This window comes from Saimiri boliviensis, chromosome 4 (assembly GCF_048565385.1).
Source record: "Saimiri boliviensis isolate mSaiBol1 chromosome 4, mSaiBol1.pri, whole genome shotgun sequence".
NCBI classification, from domain to species: domain Eukaryota; kingdom Metazoa; phylum Chordata; class Mammalia; order Primates; family Cebidae; genus Saimiri; species Saimiri boliviensis.
Genome location: NC_133452.1, coordinates 108000112 through 108024886, shown reverse-complemented (window position 1 = coordinate 108024886; position 24775 = coordinate 108000112). Strand labels below are relative to the sequence as shown.

At 36.9% G+C, this 24775-nt stretch overlaps 2 protein-coding genes across 5 annotated transcripts in view; one reads left to right on the top strand and one right to left on the bottom strand.

Moving 5' to 3' along the window:
- SH3BGRL2 (SH3 domain binding glutamate rich protein like 2) overlaps window positions 1-19331 on the top strand; it is a 165881-nt gene extending 146550 nt beyond the window's left edge. For all 4 annotated transcript variants that reach the window (XM_039467917.2, XM_039467919.2, XM_074398031.1 and 1 more), the window contains 2 exons: window positions 14235-14315; window positions 17205-19331. In XM_039467917.2, the coding sequence (XP_039323851.1) occupies window positions 14235-14315; window positions 17205-17216 (93 nt within the window). In that variant the 3' untranslated portion in view covers window positions 17217-19331. The remainder of the gene's footprint in view (window positions 1-14234; window positions 14316-17204) is intronic.
- LOC101035528 (large ribosomal subunit protein uL23) lies at window positions 1518-2052 on the bottom strand. The gene has a single exon (XM_039467920.2). The coding sequence runs from the start codon at window positions 2041-2043 to the stop codon at window positions 1573-1575; it is 471 nt and encodes a 156-aa protein (XP_039323854.2). The 5' UTR covers window positions 2044-2052; the 3' UTR covers window positions 1518-1572.
- Window positions 19332-24775: the final 5444 nt, after the last annotated feature.

Genomic DNA, 24775 nt, shown 5'->3' with positions numbered 1-24775 from the left:
TTTTTTTTTTTTTTTACACCTTTAGATGCGGTTTCTGGAATGTTAGATTTGTGCTTTAGCATTGGATGAGTAGCTAACCAAATGAGGTTATGTTAAAGCTTTTTACTAGTTTTGTTTAAGTAATGATTTTGGGCTAACTGCCTACTTTCCATATTGCCTTGGTTAATTGAGGCCTGAAAGTAGGCTAGAGAATGGTTAGACTAATTTTCAGGAGGAGCATGAAGGGTAAATTACCAGCCGTTGGTATTTGTGGTGTCTCGCCTCCTCTTCATTCTTTGTCATGAAAGGAGACAAGGAGATGTGTTAGCTTTTTCTCACTATTTGTGGAGCTTAGAATGTATACAGTTGCAGTTGTTCTCAAGTGCAGTGTTTATGTAAGACTTTTGGGAATATTGTCTTGGGATCATATATTTTAAGTGTGTTTGGAATCTTTTTTGAAGCGTGAAGAACCTAATCCCATTATTACAGTTTTACAAATCCCCAATCCATATATAAGATTTCACTTTAAAAAAGATCACTGGCCTGGCACAGTGGCTCATGCCTTTAATCCCAGCACTTTGGGAGGCCGAGACGGAGAAATCATGAGGTCAGGAGATCAAGACCATCCTGGCCAACATGGTGAAACTTCGTCTCCACTAAAAATACAAAAATTAGATGGGCATGGTGGCATGTGCCTGTAGTTTCAGCTACTCAGGAGGCTGAGGCAAGAGGATCACTTGAACCCAGGAGGCAGAGGCTGCAGTGAGCTGAGACTACGCCACTGCACTGCAGCCTGGGTGACAGAGTGAGACTTTGAAAAAAAAGAAAAAAATCACTATTATTTTATACACATACCTTACACACACACACACACACACACACACACACACACACATTTTAAGTGCCCACACACAAACATAAAATACGGTCAACTAGAGTCTGATAAAAAAGTTACTGGAAAGAGATACTTGAAAGTATTTATGATGAGTTAATTGGTTATACAGCATTATTTTTATTAGTGCTCATTTCCCCAGCACTAAAATCAATAGGCAAGTACAGAAAGTTTGACAGATCAGAATAGGAAAGAAGGGGGAACAGTCAGTTTTACTTTTCAAATAAGACTGCAAACATTTGCTTTATGTATTGCCTCCTTTTAAAAAGTAGCTTTAGGCTGGCACGGTAGCTCACACCTGTAATCCCAGCACTTTAGGAGGCCAAGGTGGGCAGATCATTTGAGGTCAGGAGTTCAAGACCAACCTGGCCAACATGGTGAAATCCTTACAGAATTTAGTACTAAATTCTAAAGTACAAAAATTAGCTGGGCATGGTGACAAGTATCTGTAATCCCAGCTACTTGAGAGGCTGAGGCAGGAGAATTGCTTGAACCTGAGAGGCAGAGGTTGCAGTGAGCCAAGATTGCACCACTGCACTCTAGGCTGGGTGACAGAGCAAGACTGTTTCAAAAAAAAAACAAAAAAGTAGCTTTAAATTTTAAAAATCAGATTATTAATCATACTATGTATATATTTTTTTTGTTTTTTTTTTATGGTGAAAAGATATACATATATTTAGAATTAGCCAGCTGGACTCCATTTAGATGATCCCAATTTTGTTGGCAACATCCAAAGCGTCGTAATCAGGAGCCAGTCGAACATATGCCTTCTTCTCTCCATCAGGCCGAATCAGGGTGTTGACCTTGGCCACATCAATGTCATAGAGCTTCTTCACAGCCTGTTTGATCTGGTGCTTGTTGGCTTTAACATCCACAATGAACACAAGTGTGTTGTTGTCTTCTATCTTCTTCATGGCAGACTCAGTGGTCAGCGGAAACTTGATGATAGCATAGTGGTCCAGTTTGTTTCTCCTGGGGGCGCTCTTCCGAGGATATTTGGGCTGCCTCCGGAGTCGCAGTGTCTTGGGCCGCCGGAAGGTGGGTGACGTGCGGATCTTCTTCTTTTTGTGGCTGTGGACACCTTTCAACACTGCCTTCTTGGCCTTTAAAGCCTTCGCTTTGGCTTCGGCTTTAGGCGGGGCAGGAGCTTCCTTCTTCGCTTTCGGCGCCATCTTGTGAAAAGGGTCCTACTATGTATATTATTTTGTGCCCTGTTTTATTCTCTTAACAAAAATAGTTTTTATGCCATTGTAATCTTATTTTTTAGAGGTTGCATACTATTCCCTTGGCGGATTATCATAATTCACTTAATCATTTCCCTACTGTGGGCTGTTTAGTTTGTTTCCAGCCACTTGAAGTAACAGTTCATTACTGGCAAGATATTCTGAAGAGTGCATTAAACTGAATGCTATTTTAGGACGTGCATTCTCATTTTAGGCTCTTCCACTCTTCTTCTTGTCTTCAGAGTCCTCTATCAAACAACAAAAATATTTTAGGGTATAATATGAGTGGCTATTGTTTGTGGCCCCCAATCTGGGTTCAAGGTCAAGAAAAACTCATTTGATGAAATGAAAACTAGTAAAAGTTAAAAACAAGGTGATTATTATATATGTTGCTGATAAAACCAGATTTGAGTTTCTCAGTGCCTGGGGGTGACCAAAGTCAGAGAATAAAGACTGCCCATCTGCCCAGAACATCCACTTGACTTGAAGATTTTCACCACATTGCAAAACATAATTTTTAAATAGCAAAACAAACACTGGTATATTATAGGGCAAGATGTTTCATTTCCATTAAGTTTTAAGGCAAAACAAAGGTTTAGAAGAATTTCACATTTATGGGGCCTGCTTCAAAATCTGTCCTCCAGTCCTATAGATCAGGGATTAGGTCACCTGGTAAATATTTTAGGCTTTGAGGGCCTAGTTCTCTGTTGCATACTCTTTTCTGTTTTTGTTTTTATTTGTTGTTTTTACTTTGTTTTCCAACCTTTACAAATGTAAACATCCTTCTTAGCTCACAGTCCCTTCCATAGTCTACCCCTGCTCAGGACATTCCATTCACCTTTCCCTCTGACTCTGAGTTCTTTAGTGGACATATTTGAGAAGCACTGGATTGGCTGTTTCCCAGGTCTCTGTCCTCACAATTAAGTGTGTCCTTTGGTAGAATGGAGTAGAATAAAATGATGGACAGAAATTTTGACCTACGTCGTAGTCTGTCTGCAGTTATTATTTGTTACTAGAACTCTGTTTAGAGTCAGTGAGGAGAGAAAAAAACAAAAAACAAAAGTCCAAAATTGTAACTGTTATCCACAGGATATTATGCTCTATTTTGAAGATACGGATGTTGTTTATTTAGGGCTAATGGTTACATCTACTAGATGATACTTAAGGGAAAGCCCTAAAAATAACCCCCACACTGATCTTCCTTACCTCATATACTTAGCTGATTACCAAATCCTATAATTTTTGCATCCTCCATAATTCTGCCCTGTTTTTCTCTCAAAGCTCAATCCAAAGGTGCGTTATTATTACACTTTCTTTAATTAACTAGGACTCTGGTTATTACTTCCTCTCCCCTATGCCCAGCAAACTTGTGCCCTATTACTGTTATTATATTTATCCCATAGGTTTTTTCATGTCTTTGCCTTCAGTTGATTTCCAAGCACCTTGTGCTCACCTTCGTCCTATTTATGTTAGTGTTTGGTACCCATTAGATTGCTAGGAATACAGAACATACCTAAAAAACATGGTTATAAGAATGGGTAAATACCTACACAGGTGTTTTCAGCTCAGGAGGTAGCCAGCCCATTCTGTTGGGACATGTCTTGTCAAGGTTCTGAGCATTTGCTATACATGGTTTAAAGTCTGTTAAGTCTGACTGTGCTGTATTTCTGTTTTGTTAATAAAGTTCAAAGCCAGATTGTTAAAAGCAATCTTACTGAATCTATATTTAAACTTTTACAATGAAATCCCTTTAGAAAACTAACTCTGTTAGAAGCTCACCTATCCCACAGGTAGCATGTCCTTAGGAAACTTTGTCTGCATTTGAAAATCAGCATTCTGAGGCCTTCTGTCTAAAAGACCAGTTATCTAAGCAAGGAGAATCTTCTCTATTAGATGTTTTCTGTACATATTCTTATGTGGCATCTTTCTAGACAACAGGCAGGGAAAAGTTGAGTAGTAGAGAGGGCGTGATACAAATTCCCATTTATGGTTATTGCTGATCAGTTGCATGCCCAGAAGCACAGCAATATAATTAGATATTCTCTGCCATTTTATCTTTTTGGTATAACCCTAGTTTTTATTTTTCTGTCTATAAATGTTTAATCTCCCATTTTTACCTTCTGAGATGTTTGCCTTAATATTCTACAATGATGAATTCCTGCAATATGACTTTCATAAAAATGATGACTTGTGCTGTGAATACTGAAAGCCTTTATACAGACAGTTTGAGGCCACCCCAGTTGCATGGCTAGCAGTATATCTTAACTAATATCCAAACTGGTGGTGTTCTTTCCATTTACAAATTATCTCTCTTTATGAGCCTTAAGCAGTTGGAGTTAATGAAGAGAGAGCAAAACTGTTAAGACAATCAGGCCATGTTAATATCAATGTCAAGATAAAGGGTCAAAAGTAAGAAGTTGGTTTTCCTCTCCTCTTCTTTATGCGACTTCTCTCATTTCCCCAACATGTAGCCTTTTCATGAGGCTCTGCTTTGTCATTTTTCTAAGGTCTTGCCATTCATGTATTAATATCTATATTCCTTGATTTTAAATATTGGACAGTATTTACTTTTTTCTTTGAAAGTTGAAGAAAAATTGACATTTTTATAGCTTCTCTCATTTATCTCCCATTTTGATATACAACTATACATACACACATGAATTGCCAAAGTATATGTCACATTCTCTTCTGTAACTATAATAATTATATAAATATATATTATATGTATAGTATTGTAATTGTATAAATACCATTCCCTACAGAACTGCTTAGTAGTGTGAGCAGCCATAGAAAGAGGAGGGTATGTAATCCTATTTTACTAAATCCCTGTGGCTTAAGGGAGAATGACAGAAATGTCAGTATCCAAGAGAATCTCTTAATACATTTTAACCTTTTCACTTCCTCTACTTCATACTTGTCTGGAAAACATGAGAGGTGTAACTTTTCCTTCTTGTATTTTTTTTTTTAATTTGCCTGGACTATGTCCTGAAAAAAATTTTGTCAACATCGTGTGCCTACTTCGTAAACCTTCTGAATGCTTTAATTTTGTGTCTTTCATTCTTAATTGATAATTTTGTTTAATATAAAAGGCTAGATTTAAAACCATATTCCCTCAGGAAGCATTATTCCATTTTCCATAATATTTGTATTGATTGGAAGACTTCATGTTGTTAGATTAGATTCTTATAGGTAAGTTGTCTTGCTTCTCATTTTAGAAGATCTTAGAGTTTTCTTGAAGCTTTGGAATTTCATCAGTATGTACTCTTACAGAAAAATTCTGCTCAGCAATTAATAGGACTGATAACAGAGCAAATTCTGTTATTTCTTTGCCCTTTTCTCCCCTCCCTTCCATTATCTTTTTTTTTTTTTCATCTTCAGGATCTTTTTCCAAATTTTGGATGAAGTTTTACTCTTATGTTCTAACTTTCAATATTCTTGACTTATCTAATAATTTCCATCTCTTGGGCTTGATATTCTACATTCTGAGAGGCATTCTTAACTTTTATCTTCTAGATCACTAGCCTGGTTTTTAGCCCTATGCTATACTGCTTTTTATTCTTTTTATCAACTTCTTAATTTGGCAGTCAAACTTAATTTTCAGGAGTGCTTTTGTTTCTTATTATTCCTTTAAAAATAGTGACTTGTTCTTGTTTTGTAAATGCAGCGTTTTCTTTAATCTCTCCAAGGATATTAGTTGAAAAGCCTCTTTTCAAGCTTCTTATATAAGTTATCTCCGTGTTCTTCAGCATTAGTTCTAGGTGTTGTTTTTTGTCTTTCTTTCTTAGGAGCCAGCTTGGCTTCCCGCAGTAACTCACAGGCCTGCTTTCTGTTGAGCAAGAGGGATAAATAAGACTGTGTAAGGAAGAGGGGCAGCACAGAAGTCGAATGGAACTCCTCAGGTGCCCACGAAAGGGCTACACCCAGGCAGCAATGGATTTCAGTGTGTGTCCCTCCAGGGTGAACTTTCTTTCCATTTTTCCCTTTCTGTGTCTCATGTGGGGTCCAAGGTGACCACAGGCTCTACTGGCCTCTCTCAAGCCCATGTAGCCTCACCAGAAGTTTTCAGCACATAGGCAACGAGTGTTCTTTGGAGAGCACTTCTCTGGAGCTCTGGGCACACTGGGAAGAAAACTGTCTAAGTCATTACAAATGTACTTCTTTTTTACATTGATTGCCCTGCCATAGCCTGCTCCCGATTGTTGTGTTCATTGTCTCAGGCTTGTGATTTCTGTGCAGGTTCCTTGGGAAGGACTGTTACTCTGTTGGTTTGGGCTGCGGTTTCCCCTGCTGTGTTTTATCTACCTGTTTGGTTGTATTTGTTTTATATATTCTGGGTATTTCCTAAAATTTTATGGCTGGTTCCTGTTCCTAAGTTTTTTCCCCTCCAGTTTAAATTGGCTCTTGGGTAAGAGGGGAGGTAGATATATTTGCTTGCTTTGCTGTCTTGAACCTGCATGATCAGACATGAATTAGGAATTTGAGATTCTCACCTTTGGGTTTACTCATATTTTGGTATTTGGTATTTAAATTGCCAAATGAAGCTATTTAGATAACTGCATCTTACCTATCCTGCTAGGATTGAAATTGTCTACAGTTTTTTTTCTTTCTATAGCAAATTATCATAAAATAGACTATGGCATTAACAACCCTTATCCACTAAATCAAGAAATTCTGCTCAGCGGCTACCTCTGGCTTGAAAGAAAATTTGAGAAGCAGCCTCTGTCCATTTTAAGCAGCTGAAGCAACTCCTATAGTTTTAAAAAATTACTTTTTAAAAAATGTTCTTCTTTTGGGTAAGCCAAATTTACTTCGGCTCATTTAGAATTGATTGCTGCTATGCCATTTCCTTATTGTTTTTGTTCCCTCCAGCCTCCTGTTTGGTTATGTCCTTGGCATGAAGAAATAATGTGGGCCTGTCACTTAATTGTGATTGACTTAGCTGTGGAAAGCAATACAGCTTATCAGACTGGCTGCTGTGGGCTTTCCTAACTGTCCTCTCCAGGGATACTGAAAGGGCAAAGAACATTAAGGTGTTTGTCTCAGATGCTTTCTTAATCCATAATGGTCTAATCAGAGTGCACAGATAATGTCCTTAAGTAAGTTTTGTGGAGGAATAAAACTGTTGTTAACTCTACCTGTTGTAGATTTTACCATGAGCTTAGAAATATCTCTAACATTGGTTTTCACTTGAACATAAACAGAAGTATAGGTGATGGGAGATTGAAAACAAAACTGTTTAGCTTGGTGTATTCTTAAAATTACAGCATTTAGATAGATGTTCCCTTAGTGAGTTAGAGTAGCTTGGTTATTCTATTATCTATACAGTTAGAGATTTTTCTTTTTATCAGCAGTTGGCATTAGAAACAAGTGAATTTTTTGACCTTTGTCTTAAATGGAATGAAAATGTACCAGCTTCGGAAATGGGCAATTTTACCTTGAAAATGATTTGTGTGGTTACATCTTTCTGCAAAGTAAATATTTACTAATCATTATATTCTCTAGGTATAGAAGGTTGATTGTCCTGAAATGTGCAATCTACAGATGTGTATTTACAAAACACTTGAGGGAGAGTGCCTTTGACTATAGTGAGCCTGTTTGGAAACTTTATGTGAGTTTTAAAAATACAATTCTTTTAACCTTTGAAGTAGCAATCCTAATGTATTTTTGAAATATGTATAAGCCTGACAAGTAAAAAAAATGATAAGAAAGCAGATTTTTTTCTTTTATTTTGGAATGCTTACAACAATAAGAATTTATATCTTAATAGGAAGTAGTTAAAAAATTTTTTTTGATACTCACTTTTTTTCACTTTAAAAAAAAATTATACTCTTAAGTTCTGGGGTACACGTGCAGATCATGCAGGATTGTTACATAGGTATACACATGCCATGGTGGTTTGCTGCATCCGTCTTAAATTATTTCACATGCAATTTAACATATCTCTATCATATCTACTTTTTGCTTAAACATGACAAAGAAAATATTAATAGTTTCACTTTTTATTTACATACTTTAGGATTCATCAGGCCACTCAAAAGCCTTTGAATGTTAGAAAGTAAATTTTTCACACAATTATGTAAAACTGGTAAATAACAGAATAGAAATAGGATTTACTTAAATGTTACTAGCATGATGTACCTAAAACATGGCATGTCAGTCATTAATTAACAAATGCAATTCATCTGCCTACATGAGGGAAATTATTGGTAACCTGATGTGTGTCAGATACTAGTCACTGACTTTTAAAAGTGATTTTCTTTAAATCATTCTGCTTTTCAAGCTAATTACCAAATTTAATATTTGTCATTTGGAAGGAGTTAATTACCTTAAATAAAATTTTTATTTTGGGTGAATCCTATTCAATTTTTAGATAAGAAGCACCCTGACAGCAATAGTGGTAGGGCACTGAGTTAAAGGTTCATAAAATAAAAATAATGCTTGTAATTATTATGATAGAAATACAGCGTAAGCAAAATTTTTCTTTCTAAAAGTAGGAAATATTGCCATTCTGAGATTTCTAGACATCTGACATTTCTAAATACCTTTCTTGGTAACTGAAACTTTAAGAATGGTTTCAATTTAATATGGACAAATGGATTATTGATAATGTTACGTATTTTCTCTACATGAAAGAAAATATCTTATATACTTTTTTTTTTTGAGACAGGGTCTTACTCTGTCACCCAGGCTGGGGTGCAGTGGTGCAATCCTAGCTCACTGCAGTCTCAAAATGTGTCTATTTTATAGGTGTTGTTTTATATATATCACACTTGCATGTGAGAAGTTACCTTATTTCCAATTTTGTGATTTGGGGAATTGGGATCATTTTAAGATTAAAGTTTTTTTTTTTTTTTTTGAGACGGAGTTTCGCTCTTGTTACCCAGGCTGGAGTGCAATGGCACGATCTCGGCTCACTGCAACCTCCGCCTCCTGGGTTCAGGCAATTCTCCTGCCTCAGCCTCCTGAGTAGCTGGGATTACAGGCACGCACCACCATGCCCAGCTAATTTTTAGTATTTTTAGTAGAGACGGGGTTTCACCATGTTGACCAGGATGGTCTCGATCTCTTGACCTTGTGATCCACCCGCCTCAGCCTCCCAAAGTGCTGGGATTACAGGCTTGAGCCACCGCGCCCGGCTAAAGTTTTTAATTATAAACACTGAAACCTGAAATATAAACATTTTTTCATTATACCTTGCCTTTTTCTTTTTTACGTGCACAATATTTTCATGTTACCACTTAAATCTTTTGAAAGTAGAATTCATACAACTTTTACAGAGATTGAGTGAGGCATTGTTTCTTATGTTTTATTTTTTACATTTCATTAGCTTTTCTTTCCTGCGTTTCACCCTGACATTTAGAGTTATTTGTTTTTGTTTTTGTTTTGACACAAGCGCCCCCTCACTCTGTCAGTCACGCAGGCTGGAGTGCACTGGTGTGATTGATCATCACTCACTGCATGCAGCCTTGAACTCTGGGGCTCAACTGGTCCTCTCACCTCAGCCTCCCAAGTAGCTGGGGCTGCAGGCATGTGCCACCATCCCTGGCTAATTTTTATATTTTTGTAGAGACAGGGTCTTGATGTGTTGCCCAGACTGGTCTGAAACTCTTGGCCTCAAACAATCCTCATACCTCAGCCTCCCAAAGCCCTGAGATTCCAGGTATGAGCCACCCCAAATGACCACATAAGATATTTTTAATCAAGGCCGGGCGCAGTGGCTCAAGCCTGTAATCCCAGCACTTTGGGAGGCTGAGGTGGATGGATCACGAGGTCAAGAGATCGAGACCATCCTGGTCAACATGGTGAAACCCCGTCTCTACTAAAAATACAAAAAATTAGTTGGGCATGGTGGCGCGTGCCTGTAATCCCAGCTACTCAGGAGGCTGAGGCAGGAGAATTGCCTGAATCCAGGAGGTGGAGGTTGCAGTGAGCCGAGATCGTGCCATTGCACTCCAGCCTGGGTAACAAGAGCGAAACTCCGTCTCAAAAAAAAAAAAAAAAAAAAAAAAAAAAAAAAAGATATTTTTAATCACATAGAGACAGATGGTAGCCTTTTAAAACTTAAGAACAGGGATAGCATTTTGATGACCAAGTTACTAGCCCTCAGTTTTTTTCTTTCTCATTAATATTTCTTCCCTTACTTACTCAATTAAACAAGACAAAGTCAATTTCCAAATAAATATCTGCGGTAACAGGAATACCTAGGCTGGGCTTTACATCTGGTCACAGCTAACAGTCCTTTTAGGAGCAACTCTACTGGAATCTCCTTTATTTTGTAGAATTCTAGAGTTCCAAGAGATTTCATTAGTATTCTGATACAGAAAGGAAGAAAGTCTTAGAAGGTTAAAGGGGTTGATCAAGGTCATAGATAACTCATGGTTTGCCGAACATCACATCCACCGTTGACTAAACATATACACCACTCAGTTTCCCAGAAATGAATCTTTGGTTGTACCAGACAGTGGTTGGTGCAAGTAGAAGTATAAGACCCCTCTTGGCTGGGCATGGTGGCTCATGCCTGTAATCTCAGCACTTTGGGAGGCCAAGGCAGGAAGATTGCTTGAGCCCTGGAGTTCAAGTTCAGCCTGGGCAACATAATGAGAGCTCCTGTCTACAAAGAGGTGGTCTCTCTTCTATAACTTCTCTGTAGAGGGGTTATCTCTACAATAATTTCTTTCATCTACATAGATGAATTTTAAAATTTTTTTTATATAGAAAATGAAAAAAAAAAAAAAGCTGTGTGTAGTGCCGCGTACCTGTGGTCCCAGTTATTTGGCAGGCTGAGATGGGAGGATCACTTGAGCCCAGAAGGTCAAGGCTGCAGTGAGCCATGAACATACCATTGCACTCAAGTCTGAGTGACAGAGTGACACCTTGTCTCAACAACAACAAAAAAGATCCTTCTTCTCCCTAAACCTGATGAATTAGAGCCAGGCCATGTAGGGCCTTTCACATTAGATTAAGGATTTTAGTCTATGGGGCCTTTCACATTACATTAAGACTTTAGTCTATAGGGCCTTTCACATTACATTAAGGATTTTAGTCTATAGGGCCTTTCGTATTACATTAAGGATTTTACTCTGTATCTTACAAGCAGTGAGAAGTCTCGAAGGAAAGGATTTAAACAAAGGGTAAAATCAAATCTGCCTTTTTAAAAATCAGTTTGTCCTCACTTTGAAAGAATGATGGGGTAGAAATAGCAAGATTAGGCAAAGGTTGATAAGTTGTTGCAGAAGTCTAGCTTGGATCAGGTTGGTAGAGATCAATGTGGAAAAACTGAGAAGCTTAAGAGATATGTAAGATAGTGGTTGAGGGAAGAAAGGAGTCCTGTGATGCATTGATTTCTGATTGATAGGGGCTGTTAAATGGTGATGCCATTTTCTGAGATGTCCAGTTTGTGGAGTAGAAGATCATGAATTGTGGTTTTAGACCTGTTATGTTTAAGAGTCTGTGAACAGTTAGTGGCTTTTGTGGAACCAGAGCTCAGAGGAGTGGTCAGGGTGAGATGTGAATTTAATCAGGGCCATGGCTGTGAATGAGCTTCCCTAGGGAAAGACTTTCAACTGAGTAGAGGCTGAATATGGTATAGAGTGAACAGGTATACTGTTTCATACAGTGGATAGCTTTTTTTTTTTTTCCAAGACAGTCTTGCTTTGTCACCCAGGCTGGAGTGCAGTGGCACAATCTTGGCTCACTGCAACCTCCACCTCCCGGTTCAAGCAATTCTTCTGCCTCAGCATCCTGAGTACCTGAGACTACAGGTGAGCAGCACCACACCTGACTGATTTTTGTATTTTTAGTTGAGATGGGGTTTCACCTTATTGGCCAGGCTGGTCTTGAACTTCTGACCTCGTGATCCACCTGCCTTGGCCTCCCAGAGTGCTGAGATTACAGGCGTGAGCCACCGTGCCCAGCCATAATAGTGGGTATCTTAAAGGACGGAACAAAGCTAGCTGTAATTTAGCTCTCTTCCTTCTCTTACCACATTCAGTATAGTCCACAAATTGTCAGGTAGAGAAAGTATGTTCTGAAAAGAATTATTTCTTTAACTCCCATGAGGGAATTTTTACTCAAGTCTGGAAATAGCATCATTACAAAGAATGTAACATTTTCAGTTCATGAGATTTTTCCTGTACTGTATGTCAAACTTTGACCTGTTTTGTGGCATAGCTAGGATTGTATTTTGTCTTATAAGAAATTACAATTTTTTTTTTACAAATTCCATGAAATATGTACATCCTAGAGCCATTAGGAACCTTCACTTGCTTAGTTGACATCTTCTTTATTCAGTGTCTCATATAGTTTCTCAAACATTACATGTTGAATTTCAACTCCAACCTTCCCTTTGAATATTCTTTATTCTCTAGTCTTTTTTATCAAGCCAGAAAGCTCAGAGCTACTTTAATTCTTACTTCTGTCTAATCTCCCCCATCAAATCCACAACCAAGTAGGATCAGTTCTACCCCTAAACTTATCTGCAGCCTATCTACTGCCCTCTGCCATCATTCCGGCTACCACTGTTGCTTACTGTAATTGCCAAAGGGCTTTACTAACTTTTCCCCTGCTATCATTTTTGCCACCCTTTTTGTGAGCCATTCTCCACACAGTTATTTAGGTGTTTTCTAAAAGAAACTAGATCATTTTGCTCCCTTGCAAACCCTTATATGATTTCTTTTGGTACTTAAGATAAAATTCAAGGTCATTTTCTTGGTTTATACAGCTCAGCATATGTTGATCCCTATCTACCTTGCCAGCTTCGCTTTTCACTAGTGCTGTTTCCTGCCCAGAATGCCCTCATCCCAGTCCTTCACTTGGCTAATTCTACTCATCCTTCAGATATAAGCTTAACTGCCAATTTTCAAAGAAGACTTGGCCAGATCTCTCTTTTCAGAAAAGTTGCTCTTTCTTGGCTTGGTCAAGGAAGGCCTGATCCTAAATGACACAAGGAGCAGCACATGCAAAGCCTGAGCCTACTGCCTTCCAAACCACGAGACTCAGTTGCTAAAGCTTTTCGAGAAGAGGGTCTGTTTGATTCAAAGATTTTTAATCAGACGAGGCATGCTTTGCAAGAAGCAAATCTCTACAAGTTTAGATTTCTAGATAGGTTTCTAAAGTACTACTGATGCCATTGGCTTGGCTTAACAATGGATTCATTAGTGCTCAGTGACCCCAGCACACGTGGTGCCCCATACTTGGTTTCCTTTTGGGCAGGATGCATCCTAGAGTACAAAACATGTGAATTTCAAGGTCAGTGAGATATGAACCCAGATACCAGTTCTCCCACTTATTAGCTGTCAAACTTGGACAACATATTTCTTTACTTTAAGCCAGTCTCCAACCTGGCAGGCTGTACTGGAGATTAAATGACATAATGTTTGTAAGGCACTTAGCACAGAGCAAATGCCTAAAATGATTCTGATCATCATTCACTTAACATTATTTACCCTTAGAATAAAGCTATCAAATTACCAATTTTAAGACTGTTTTACATAAGATAAATGTCAACTTTTGAAAAGAAACAGTTGAACGAACACATTGCCCAGAATTCCTTGATGCTTCCTTGTGAAGGTAGGAAGAGAAAAATGATTCTATGTCTGAGGCAAAGGTAAATATTATAGAGAATATAGTTTCCTTTAGTTTTTATTTGATTTTTTTGTTCCCTCTAGGAGATAGTCTCAAAGAATGTGGGAAAACTTCAGAAGCAGAATAAGACATATGTTCATTGACACATGGAGACCTTTATGGCTTTGTTTACCCAGTTATTTTTTCAAAGCCCTAGATAACAAAATATCAAGAGTGGAGTTGGGAGGCAGCCTTCCATACTGAAGACCTAGAGTAAAATCTTAGGTTAGAGTGATTCCACACTGTCCCACAAAGGAAAAGGAGTATGTTTCTATTTCATTTCTGTTGTCAAATGTCTTACATTTTAATCTTGTTTAGGTTTTGGATTAAAAACTTGTTACATTCTTCATCATACAAAAAGAAATGTTTACATGCAAGCAGACTAATTCAGCAGATTTATTTAGCTTTTCCCTGTTCTGGATGGAGCAATGGCACATATTTTACTTCTGTAAAGAATTTGTCCAGAGCATCAGATATAAAGATTAATTTTTTAATTTTCTCCTTCCCTTTTTTTCTAGGATTATGACAGTTTTTTTGAATCCAAGGAAAGCAACACAGTCTTTTCATTTTTGGGCCTGAAACCACGGTTGGCATCAAAGGTAGGTGAATCTTTTCTTATTCTTGTTTTAGAATTCATCTTTTTAAAATTATTCTTAGACATGGAAAGTGAAGGTGTTAGTGGAATGCATATATAGTTTCTTAGATTTGGGGGTTTTGCTTCCTCTGATGCATAGAGACTACTCAGTGTTAAAACACACAACAGAGGCTAGTTTTTTTTTTTTTTTTATTTTCCAATTGCTATAAATTAGAATATCACCTTATTTCTAATTTATACCCCATTCCTCCAAGAATTTAAGGTAGCAAAAAGTAGTAGATACTTTTGGTTTTAAATTGCAAATTTTTTTTACTTTGTATTTTTTGGAATAGCAGACTCAGAGTCATATTTAAAGGTTTTTTAAACGTACTTTCATTGGAGATGAGATGGTCCATAATAATAAATGGTCAACCTTGAAAAAAATTCAGTTTCTTAATCAAAATATTTTGAAGCCACGTTATTAAGTCATATGTCTTTTAGAAAACATAAAGGAGCCAATATTTTCTCATGTTTAGAACTAGAAATGATGTGTGTTATCACAACTTTATTAAGCTTGTGGATTCACTTTCAAAATAAGAAAAAATTTCTTAAGTAAGGTACTATTTTTGATATTAATCCTTCTTTTAAAACACACATTTTCTTTCTAAATATGAAGTAGCCTAGACTCATTTTTTTAAATTGGGAAAATATTTAAAAATGGTAAAATACAGAATTAAAATCACTACCCAGAGCTAACCATGTTGACATTTTTGTATATTTTCTTGCAATCTTTATATACATAGTAATTGAGGTTTTGAGTGTGTCTATTTTTAACACAACTGAAATAAAAGTACATTACCGAGAACTTTGATGTCTGAAAATAATAGGTATTTTGAGGCTACCCAGGATTTGTACCATCTCTGGCATACCTGTAGGAGGAAGGCAGGGACCCTCAATAACATAAATTATATACCAGCATCTGCAGTGCATAGCCATTGTGAAATCTTGCTTTGTTTTTACATCAGTTAAGTCCACATACGGTTGTGGGTGGTTTCCATGCACATGTTTTAAGCAGAGGCAAAACCCACACATACTGTATTTAAAGGTTCTTAAAACTGTTTTTATAAAGATGGAACATTTGAATACTTGTTAGGAAAATTAGAGTATTTTATAACATGTTTCATCTAAAGATATTAAAAGTCCAGATTTATCTTCAAAGCACTGGAAAAAACTAGGATGGGATAGTCTAATGGATGCATAAATCCAGTGGGCATCATTGTCTATGCAAAAACCTTTTAAAAAATACTGTGTGTTCCCGTTTTTCACAAATATATAAATTCCTTAGAGACTCTGAGCTGACTTTTTTATTCTTCAAAGAAATTTATTTTCTCAACAGTTTCTCAGGAAATGTATGATCTATGAAATTTACATTCTCACATGGTTCGTGGCCATAGTATAAAGTTGATCTTGGTGCCACTGATTTTAGGGAGCCATCCCAAAGGTGGTGAGGGCCCTGGATACCACCTCCATCCAGCCCACCATTTTCAGGGACCTGAATCAGTTGTCCCTGGGCAGAAGCACCTGGGACAAGAGCAGATGTCCATAGCCCAAGGTCTGTGCCACTCTCCATGAACCATTTAGGGCTTTAAAGGCTAATAGCAACTCATACTTATAGGAACTCATACTTCATCATTATTATGAGAGAAGTAAAAATGTCTTCAAGAACAATTTAGCATTTTCTCCCTTTCTTTTATTTTTCACCTTGGTAGTGATTCATTATACAGTCTACAGTCTAAGGCTTTGACACAGGGTTCACAGGTTTAATGTACTAGAAGATGAAAGCCCTCTTTTCTCTTTTCCTTTCCTACTTGTTTAGTATACAAACATAAAAAAAAACAGGACAAAAAAGCCTATCAGGAAACATAAAGACAGCATTAGCACCTATAATTGCGCTTACATGGTGGGAGAGGACATTCACGGGCCCAACAGGCACAGGTGCAGTGTAGGCTCTGACTGGGCTGCCCTCCAAAGTGGGCAGGCCAAAGGTACGTTGGAGGTCTCTAGGTGATGGCCTGCAGGCTACATTGCCTCTGGATATAGTTTTTGTCCTCTACATAATTTTTAAAAGGATGTAAATGTTAGATGGTGTGGAAACTTTGGTGGGGGCAGTGAGGGGATCTCACTTTCCCCTGTGGTTGGCTGGAGCCCACAGTGGCTGGCCCACTGTGATACCTAACTAACTCTGAGAAAGGGAGGCCTTTTCACTGATAATTTTTAGGTAGAAAACTGTCAAAGTTAAAATTTAATAGACTCCAAGAAGGGCCTGTTGTAGAAGCTTATACTTTCAGATCCCTGCCTTTCAGGGGTGATATTCAAAGTAGGTAACAACTGGTCTACACTGGGCACTGACTGGACATAGCTCGAGCAGGCCACGGAAGACCTCTGTGCAAGGTGTCAGCTCTTTATCTGTTGGCTCAGGGGGAGGGTGCAGGGGTGGCACTTAGGGGATTGGGACACTGACTCTTTACTAACAGGTATGGTCATACTAGAGTGGTTCTTCATCCTGGGTTGCTGTTAACGAGCATCTCCACAGGCCCTTTGAGCAAGGTAACTTCCACCCAGCCATAGACAAGTGGAACAGTACCTGTGAGAGGAGTCCCAATAGGTCATTGAAAACATGCAGCTCTCTTTCCACTTTTGTATTTGGCAGGTCGGGTGGCTATGATTTAAATCTGGGCTCTGATGCTGAAAGCCAGGATTTGCTCTTACCAATCACATGGGGGTGATTCGTTATGATTTCCAGTCTTTCTGTTCCTGACATTTAAAAACCCCTGTCAAGGGTGAATTTTCTTGTTGATGTAAGGAAATAACTAGCATTGTTTTTTGTTTGTTTGTTTGTTTGTTTTTTAAACAGGCAGAACCTTAGAGAAGAAGAGTGGAAGATGACGGAGATGCATTTTGAAGCACCCACTGGTACTCGCACACACATGCTTACCTAATGCATCACTGTGACAAAAGCCACACACATTACCAGTCACTTTGCTTGCCACAGAAAATAAGTTTTTGAAAGATACGGATATAATAAGGATTGCATGATTGCTTTAAACCAAAGCAGGTGGTGGATTTTTTTCTTTCTTTTTTATTTTGCCTGCAGTTGCCTCACTCACCTGGAAATACTGACACCTGTTACAGGTGTACTTTCTTCATGACTGAAAGTTAAGTGGGTAGCACCATCAGAGAGAAAATGTTGGATCTGCCCTAGGTTATAGTAGATGCCAAAATTGCATAAACCCACTTCTCTTTAAGCTGCCTAGATTGTATCTTTGAAATTTGTCTGCCAGGCTGTTAGAATCTTTGAATCAGAAGGAAAAAAAAGCAGCATTGGTTGAAAAAGGGCATTGAAAAATTTGCTGAAGAATCACTTACAAGCATCATGATTCCCATGCTTTGTAATAACACCTGGTGAAAAAGTTTGATATTCTAGACTTATCTTAGTAATGGAAACTCTTACCCCATATATTATCCAGGCTGCTACAGATGTTTCCAAAAATCACTGTTGCAACATCAAGTGATCTTAACTAAGTTACTAGGATGACCATAATTGCTATTTGAAATATATGCTTCTTTATTTCTTGCAAAGGGCAAGTGTCACCTAAATGCCTAAGACTGCTTGAAAGATATATTTTAAGTGGTGCATTAATTAGATAGTAAATTTATAGGAAAATTGTCTGACTAGTATCTGAAGGCATTTTCAGCTCTAGCAATTTATTTATAAAACATAAGTATTCATATATTTTTTAATGCAGCTCCCTAACAGACAGCTGCTGCTTCTATTTTGTGAAGGGATTATATTTTTTGAGAAAGGAAGATCTCAGTTAGATATATTTTGTGAACCCTTGATTAGACATATTAAAATATACCAATATTGTAGTAAAATTTAGTTTTTCCTTATGTTACTTTTCATTTGCCTCTAACTTTGCTTGCTCATATTTCTGGCCAATGTACAGCCTAAGGTTTTTCAGATTAATAGAGGTATTTGTTCTGATTTCATATATGAGCAAAAGAAAGTTTTCAGAGCGATACATTTGAGATAGAGAGTAACTCAGAATTGTATTTGTCAAGGAAAATCTCTACTCCCATTGGAGTGGGTGTTGATAAACATCGAACGTGTCTACTTCATTAGAGCAGAGGCTACTTTTCTGCATTATTGTTCCTATAACAGGGATGCTTAATTTTTTAAAAAAACCTAAAGAGTTTTAAATTGCCAAACAGAAGAATAGCCTTGAATAGAATAAATTCTCAAAGGGCTGCCTAAAATATTTTATTCCTAGCATTCTGATTCTGAACTTTTCATTATAATTGTGAGCAGAAAATTTATAAGAAATTGAAAAAGCAGAAGAATTATGGCCCTGTCACTTGTGTCCCCCACCCCGTACCCTATGCCTTGCTAAGTGAACTTGTTGAATGCTAAGGCTGAAATCCCAACCTGAGATTTGTAGTCCAGAAGGAAAGTGTGAGAGATTTCTACTTAACTGGAACAGACACATGATCCACAATTTTCTCTTCAAGGAAAGCTATCGTCGAATTATGGATATTACTGGTTAGTTGTCATTAAGTAAGATCCAGGTCAAATTCCATTTGACAAATCCCAGGGACTATCCAGGAATTTTTTTTTAAAACTGGATATTGTGTTTGAACATGTGAATCTTCTGATAAAACTTAGAATTTCTTTTTAGCAGTTGTAAAAATTGTTATGTTATAATTCATTACTCAGCTAACATTTAGTCTACTCTTGCTAGAGATTGCCAGGAACCACCTTGCTAAGGCTGAGGCTTTGCAAGTTAACTGTTGGGGTCAAAGTATGTATCAATAACATACTTGCTAGACAAAGAAAGCTACCCAGATTTGTCTCATAATTTTTGAGTTAACCACAGTATACCTATTATGATTATAGTAAAAAGACTAGTAGGTAATAATGCTAAATTATCAACACAGTTATATATCATCTCCCTACACCATTTTTTTTTTTTTTTTTTTTTTTGACCAGCAAAGAAATACAGGAGACCAGCCTTGGGTGGTGCTGTACTTGTTATAAGTGAGGTAGAAGCACAGTGTGTGGCATTTACATGATACCCAGGCTCCTCCAAGTACCAAGATGTTGCCCTCTGGGACCACACTTAGTTTGGTGTTCTTACCTGTATTCTTTTACCAGCTGAATTCAAAACATATAATAATGATTTTTTTTGTTCCTTTCTTTAACTAGCTGCCTTTAGATTTTGATAATCACAGTCTTAAAATCCTAGGAAAGAAGTAGATGAGAATTGTAGGCACAGATTTCATATCAAGGGCATTTCAAGACAGAATTTTTATTTCCTGTAGTAGGCTTGTTGGAACAAAGGAGATGTGCTGCTAAAAGTCATATTATGCCATTTTAAAATTAGATAAAATACAGAGTGCCATCCTGCTAGGTGTATACAGACCAGAAGAAAATTTAGTTAGGAAAATACTTATTTTTCCAAATTCTGGTATTTTATTACAATCAAAGAAGAGAAAATCAAGATTTTTTTTAACCTCAGACTCTAATATATTTTAGATTTGTTTTGTTTTATAGGTTTAATTCAACACTCCCACATAGGTTTTTTTATATTACGTGAATTTAATAATAAACCTATTTTTTGTCTCCTGTTATTGAAAAGTACCAAAGCTTCTTTCTGTTTTGTTTGATTTTACTATAGGGTTTTGCTTTTTCTAGAGATACTTTTTATTTAACAGCTTTTTTTAAGTGTCAGGCTCCACTTTGTTCCGTATAATTATTGTTTTCAGATTTCAATTTGTATGTGTTTGTCTCTTAAGGCATTGGTGAAATCTCAGTTTTTATATTCGGCATAAAGGAGAATAAATTCCAGAAAACACATATTCTGAAAATGGAGTATTTGTTCCCTACCATATTTAAAACCTCCCTTAATTTTAGTTCTGTTTAGTTGGGAGACTGTGATTTTACTCTCGCCTGTGAACCTCATGCATGAAAACTATACATTAAATTGTGAAAATATGAACAGATCATGTGATCATTCGAGGAGCCAGGCATGAGGTCCTGCATGAGGGTGTTGGGAGGACACCACAGATTCATCTCAGATAGTGATGAGGACCAAGGATGGAGTTAAATTACTCAGCCCTGGTTTGGATGGGGTGGTTCAAGTGGATAACTGTGTGGTCTCCTGAGTATACTGAAACCACAGGCTGGTGATGGCTATGTTCTCTGAATTGGGTGCACAAAACAAGGGCAGAGTGGCTGCGACTCCTATTACCTTTGTAGCAGCCGTGTCAGAAAGCAGAAGAAAACATTTCTGAAGGCATCAGCTGAGGTTGATCTCATCACTGAACAATTTCAAGCCTTAAGCACCAGGACAGGAAGAGGATGGAGGAAGAGATTAGAGGGAACAGGCTGTAGGTTTGCAGAAACGTGTGAAACCATGAAATCAAAAAAGCAAAATGATTACTGCCTACTTGTGACTCAGATCTTCAGGGTTTTCCTAGTTCTTCTGGAAATACAAGCCAGGTTAGTTTGTTCATCCTTTCTGTCAGCATGGATCAAGCCCCTACAATGTGGTAAGTATTGTTGGAGCAGGACAATGTCTCTGTTCTCAAGTATGAGGGGAACAAACAAAGCAGTAGTTTTAGCCAGGGCTCAATGATAAGAGTGGAGGTTATAGCCTCCAGGCTGTGATTCACTATTTGAAACATTATATGTAATTTTTTTTTGTTATGAGGTGTTTGAATTTTTAAGAAATTTCATACATGCAATGGGATATAGATATGTATATACACATATAACATATATGCTAAAGTATAAATAATAATAATAATAATAATAATAAACAAACCCCTGTGTGCCTACCACCCACCTTACTGCCTTTCCTTTGAGTTACCGTGTACTCTTTCCTGAACCTATCTCTATCCCTGTCTGATAGAGGGAGCCCCTATACTGAACTTTGTGTTGATCATAGACTTCTTGTCCTTCATCACTTTATCTCCATGTATGTATCCTTAAAGCATAATAAATGGAATCAAAGTGAATGTATTTTTCTGTCACCTCCTTTTTATATTTATTGCCATGGGAGTTTTTTCACCACTAAATATTATTCCATTATGAGTATATCACAAATACTCTCTTCTCCAGCTGGTGCTTATTGAACTGCATCTTTGTTTGAAACAGAAAAAAGCAATGTTGCTGTGAACATTCTTTTATGTGACTTCTGGTGTACATCCTCAAGAATGGATGTATACCTTGAATAGAATTGCTGGTTTGTATAATAAAAGCACATGATCCGCTTTAATGGATGAGGCCAAATTATTTTCCAAAGTACTAATTTATGCTCCCCACCAGTATGCTAGAATTTCCAGGGCTCTAGATCTTTGCCAATGTTTGAGATCGTCAGAGTTGCATTTTTGCCAAGCTGGGAAGTATAAAATATTACCTCATTGTGGTTTCATTCCGTAAATTTTTGATTATTAGTAAGTTGAACATGTTTTATCGTGGGATTTCTTATTTCTTCTTCTTGGCAATCCCTCTTCATGTCTTTTGCCTTTTTTCCTATTGAGTTGTATTTTAATTATTAAATTTTAAAGTTTCTTTATATTTAACCTTTAATTGATCAACAGTTATTTTAATCATTAAAGTGAAGAGAAACCACATTTAGAGTAGAAAAGTCTTCTGAGGCCATTTCCAGAAATTATGCTAAGCATGTGAATCTTTATTCTATTTGGAGAAAATAAAGTTAAATACATATATATTTTTTTCTGTGTGCTAATTTTTACTTTGTCAGCATATCAGCCAAGCGTTTTACTTTAGGAACTCTTCTGTGCTTTAGGAGGATTCCTTCTTTGAAGCCATTTTAAAGTTCATCAATTCCAGTTATTTTGTAATAAATTAATACCATTAGTGTTATAATTTAGTTTTCTGCTACAGAATTTCACTAACAAGAAACTTTTATATAGACTGTATGTTTATATATGCGTATCTCCTTAGTATGTCACCACATAATGGGCCTATAGCAATAGGCCAAAATGATGTTACACTTAAGTAAATGTTAAAAAATTATTTCCTTAAATAATAGGAGATTGTATTGAACCCATACCCAATTAAATAATGATTAAGCTGAATGAGGCAGATCAGCATCATGCTGAATATCACCCATATTGTGGAGACAGCATGTTTCCATGTGTAAGCCAATTGGCAGGTAGAAGAACAAGAAACTAGAATGCAGTCTTATCTTCTGGGACCCTTCTAACTCAGGGGATAACATATTTGACAGAATGAGGACCCTGGCATTTGAAAGCATATTAACTGAAAACTTGGCATTGCTTATAATTAAAGATTTGGAACTTTTTGTAAAATAGCACTCAACACTGTTGTAAGATACATCATTTTTGGCCCTATAATAATAAAATTCATTATAATGAAACCTTCCACTAAAAAAGCTCTAGCACAAGAATCTATCATACTAATGTTATAGAAACAAACACTATAGTGCTATCCAGTGTGGTGCCAACAAACCACGTATAGCTATTGAGCACTTGAATTGTGCCTAGTTGACTTTGTGATGTGAATGTAAATATATTCCAGATTTTTGAAGACTTAGTGTAAAAGAAAGAACGTAAAATATCTTATTGATAATTTTTATATTGGTTATATATTGAAATAATGTTTTAGATATATTGGGTTAAATTAAATACTAAAATTTCTTTTTCCTTTTTGTTAATGTGCCACTAGAAAATTTAAAATTACATAAATATCTTGCATTATATTTCTACTGGACAGTACTGTTCTGTGCAAATCTCTTTACCTGAATTTACAATAAAGAAATTAAAACCTTTAAAAGGCTTTTGGGTTTTGGCAAAATGTCACCTTCTTTCCTTTGTAATACTGAAAGGAAGTGTGAACATGTTCAGGAATATAATTTTCTAATAGTGCTGCCAAGATAAATATTTTTCTCATTTTGCTTTTTTGTCCCTCTAGGTTGAAGCACATTTTGTAGTGAAAAAGAAGGTTCTTTTTTTTTTTTTCTGGATAAACAGAATAATGTTTGTGTGTTCTCATAATATATGACATCTCTTTATGTGTCTAGTCTCTTGTTACTACATCATCATATAAACTCAACATCTCCTGTTGAATTTTCTCTGTGAACTAATTCATAGTGGCATGTTTGTATTTTTTAAAATACAGTTTATTGTGCTATATTTAAGGCATACCACATGATGTTATAAGAAACATATTTGTAGTAAAATGGTTACTATCATAGAACAAATTAATATATCCACTGTCTCACATAGTTACCCATTTTCCCTCCTTGTGGCAAGAGCAGCTATAATCTACTCCTTTAGCAAAAATCTTGAATAGAATATGCTATTAATATAGGCCTAATGTTGTGCCTTTGGATCTTTAGGATTGTTTATCCTACATATTTGCTGCTTTGTATCTCCTGACCTACATTTTTCCGCCTTGCCCCCAAAGCCAGACCTAGTAACCACTGTTTTATTCTCTCTATATTTGACCTTTTTTTTTTTTGTCAGTTCATCCGTGTTGTGGCAACACGATCTCCTTTTTTAAGGCTGAATAATGTGTGTGTGTGTGTGTGTGTGTGTGTGTGTGTGTGTGTGTGTATACACATACACTATAGCTTATCGATCATAATGCAACTGCAACATCTGTGTTCAGTTTCTTGTTACTCTATCATCTTATAAAGTTGATATTTCCTGTTGAATTGGTCTATATCTGTGAATTAAATCATAGTGGCATTTGTGTATTTTTTTTTCTTTTTTTTAAAAAAGGGAACTTAACCCACTGATACTGTCTACAATCTGTAGAACAGTAGTGAATATTCATAGGATTTGGTCCTAAATTTCCTAAAATATTATTTCTTTGTATCTATAAAATTAACTTGAGCTTGTAAGAATATATGAATAATCTGGCCAGGCACAGTGACTCATACCTGTTAATTCTAGCATTTTAGGAGGCCGAGGTGGGAGAGTTGCTTAAGGCCAGGAATCCAAGACCAGCGTGGGCAAAACAGCGAGATCCCTTCTCTTCAAACGTCAAAAATGTTAGCCAGGCATAGTTGCACACGCCTGTAGTCAGGAGGCTGAGGCAGAAGGATCCCTTTAGCTCAGATGTTTGAGGCTGTAGTGAGTCATAATTGCACTATGGTACTCCAACCTGGACAATGGAGCAAGACGCTGTCTTTCAAAGAAGAAGGAGAAGAATATATGGACAATTTGCCTTTAAAACATTTCATTCTGGGCTGGGCACAGTGGCTCACATCTGTAATCCTAGCACTTTGGGAGGCTGAGGTGGATGAATTAGACCTGAGGTCAGGAGCTCAAGATCAGCCTGGCCAACATGGTGAAACCCCATCTCTACTAAAATTTTTTTAAAATTAGCTGGGCATGGTGGTGCACACCTGTAATCTCAGCTATTCTGGAGGC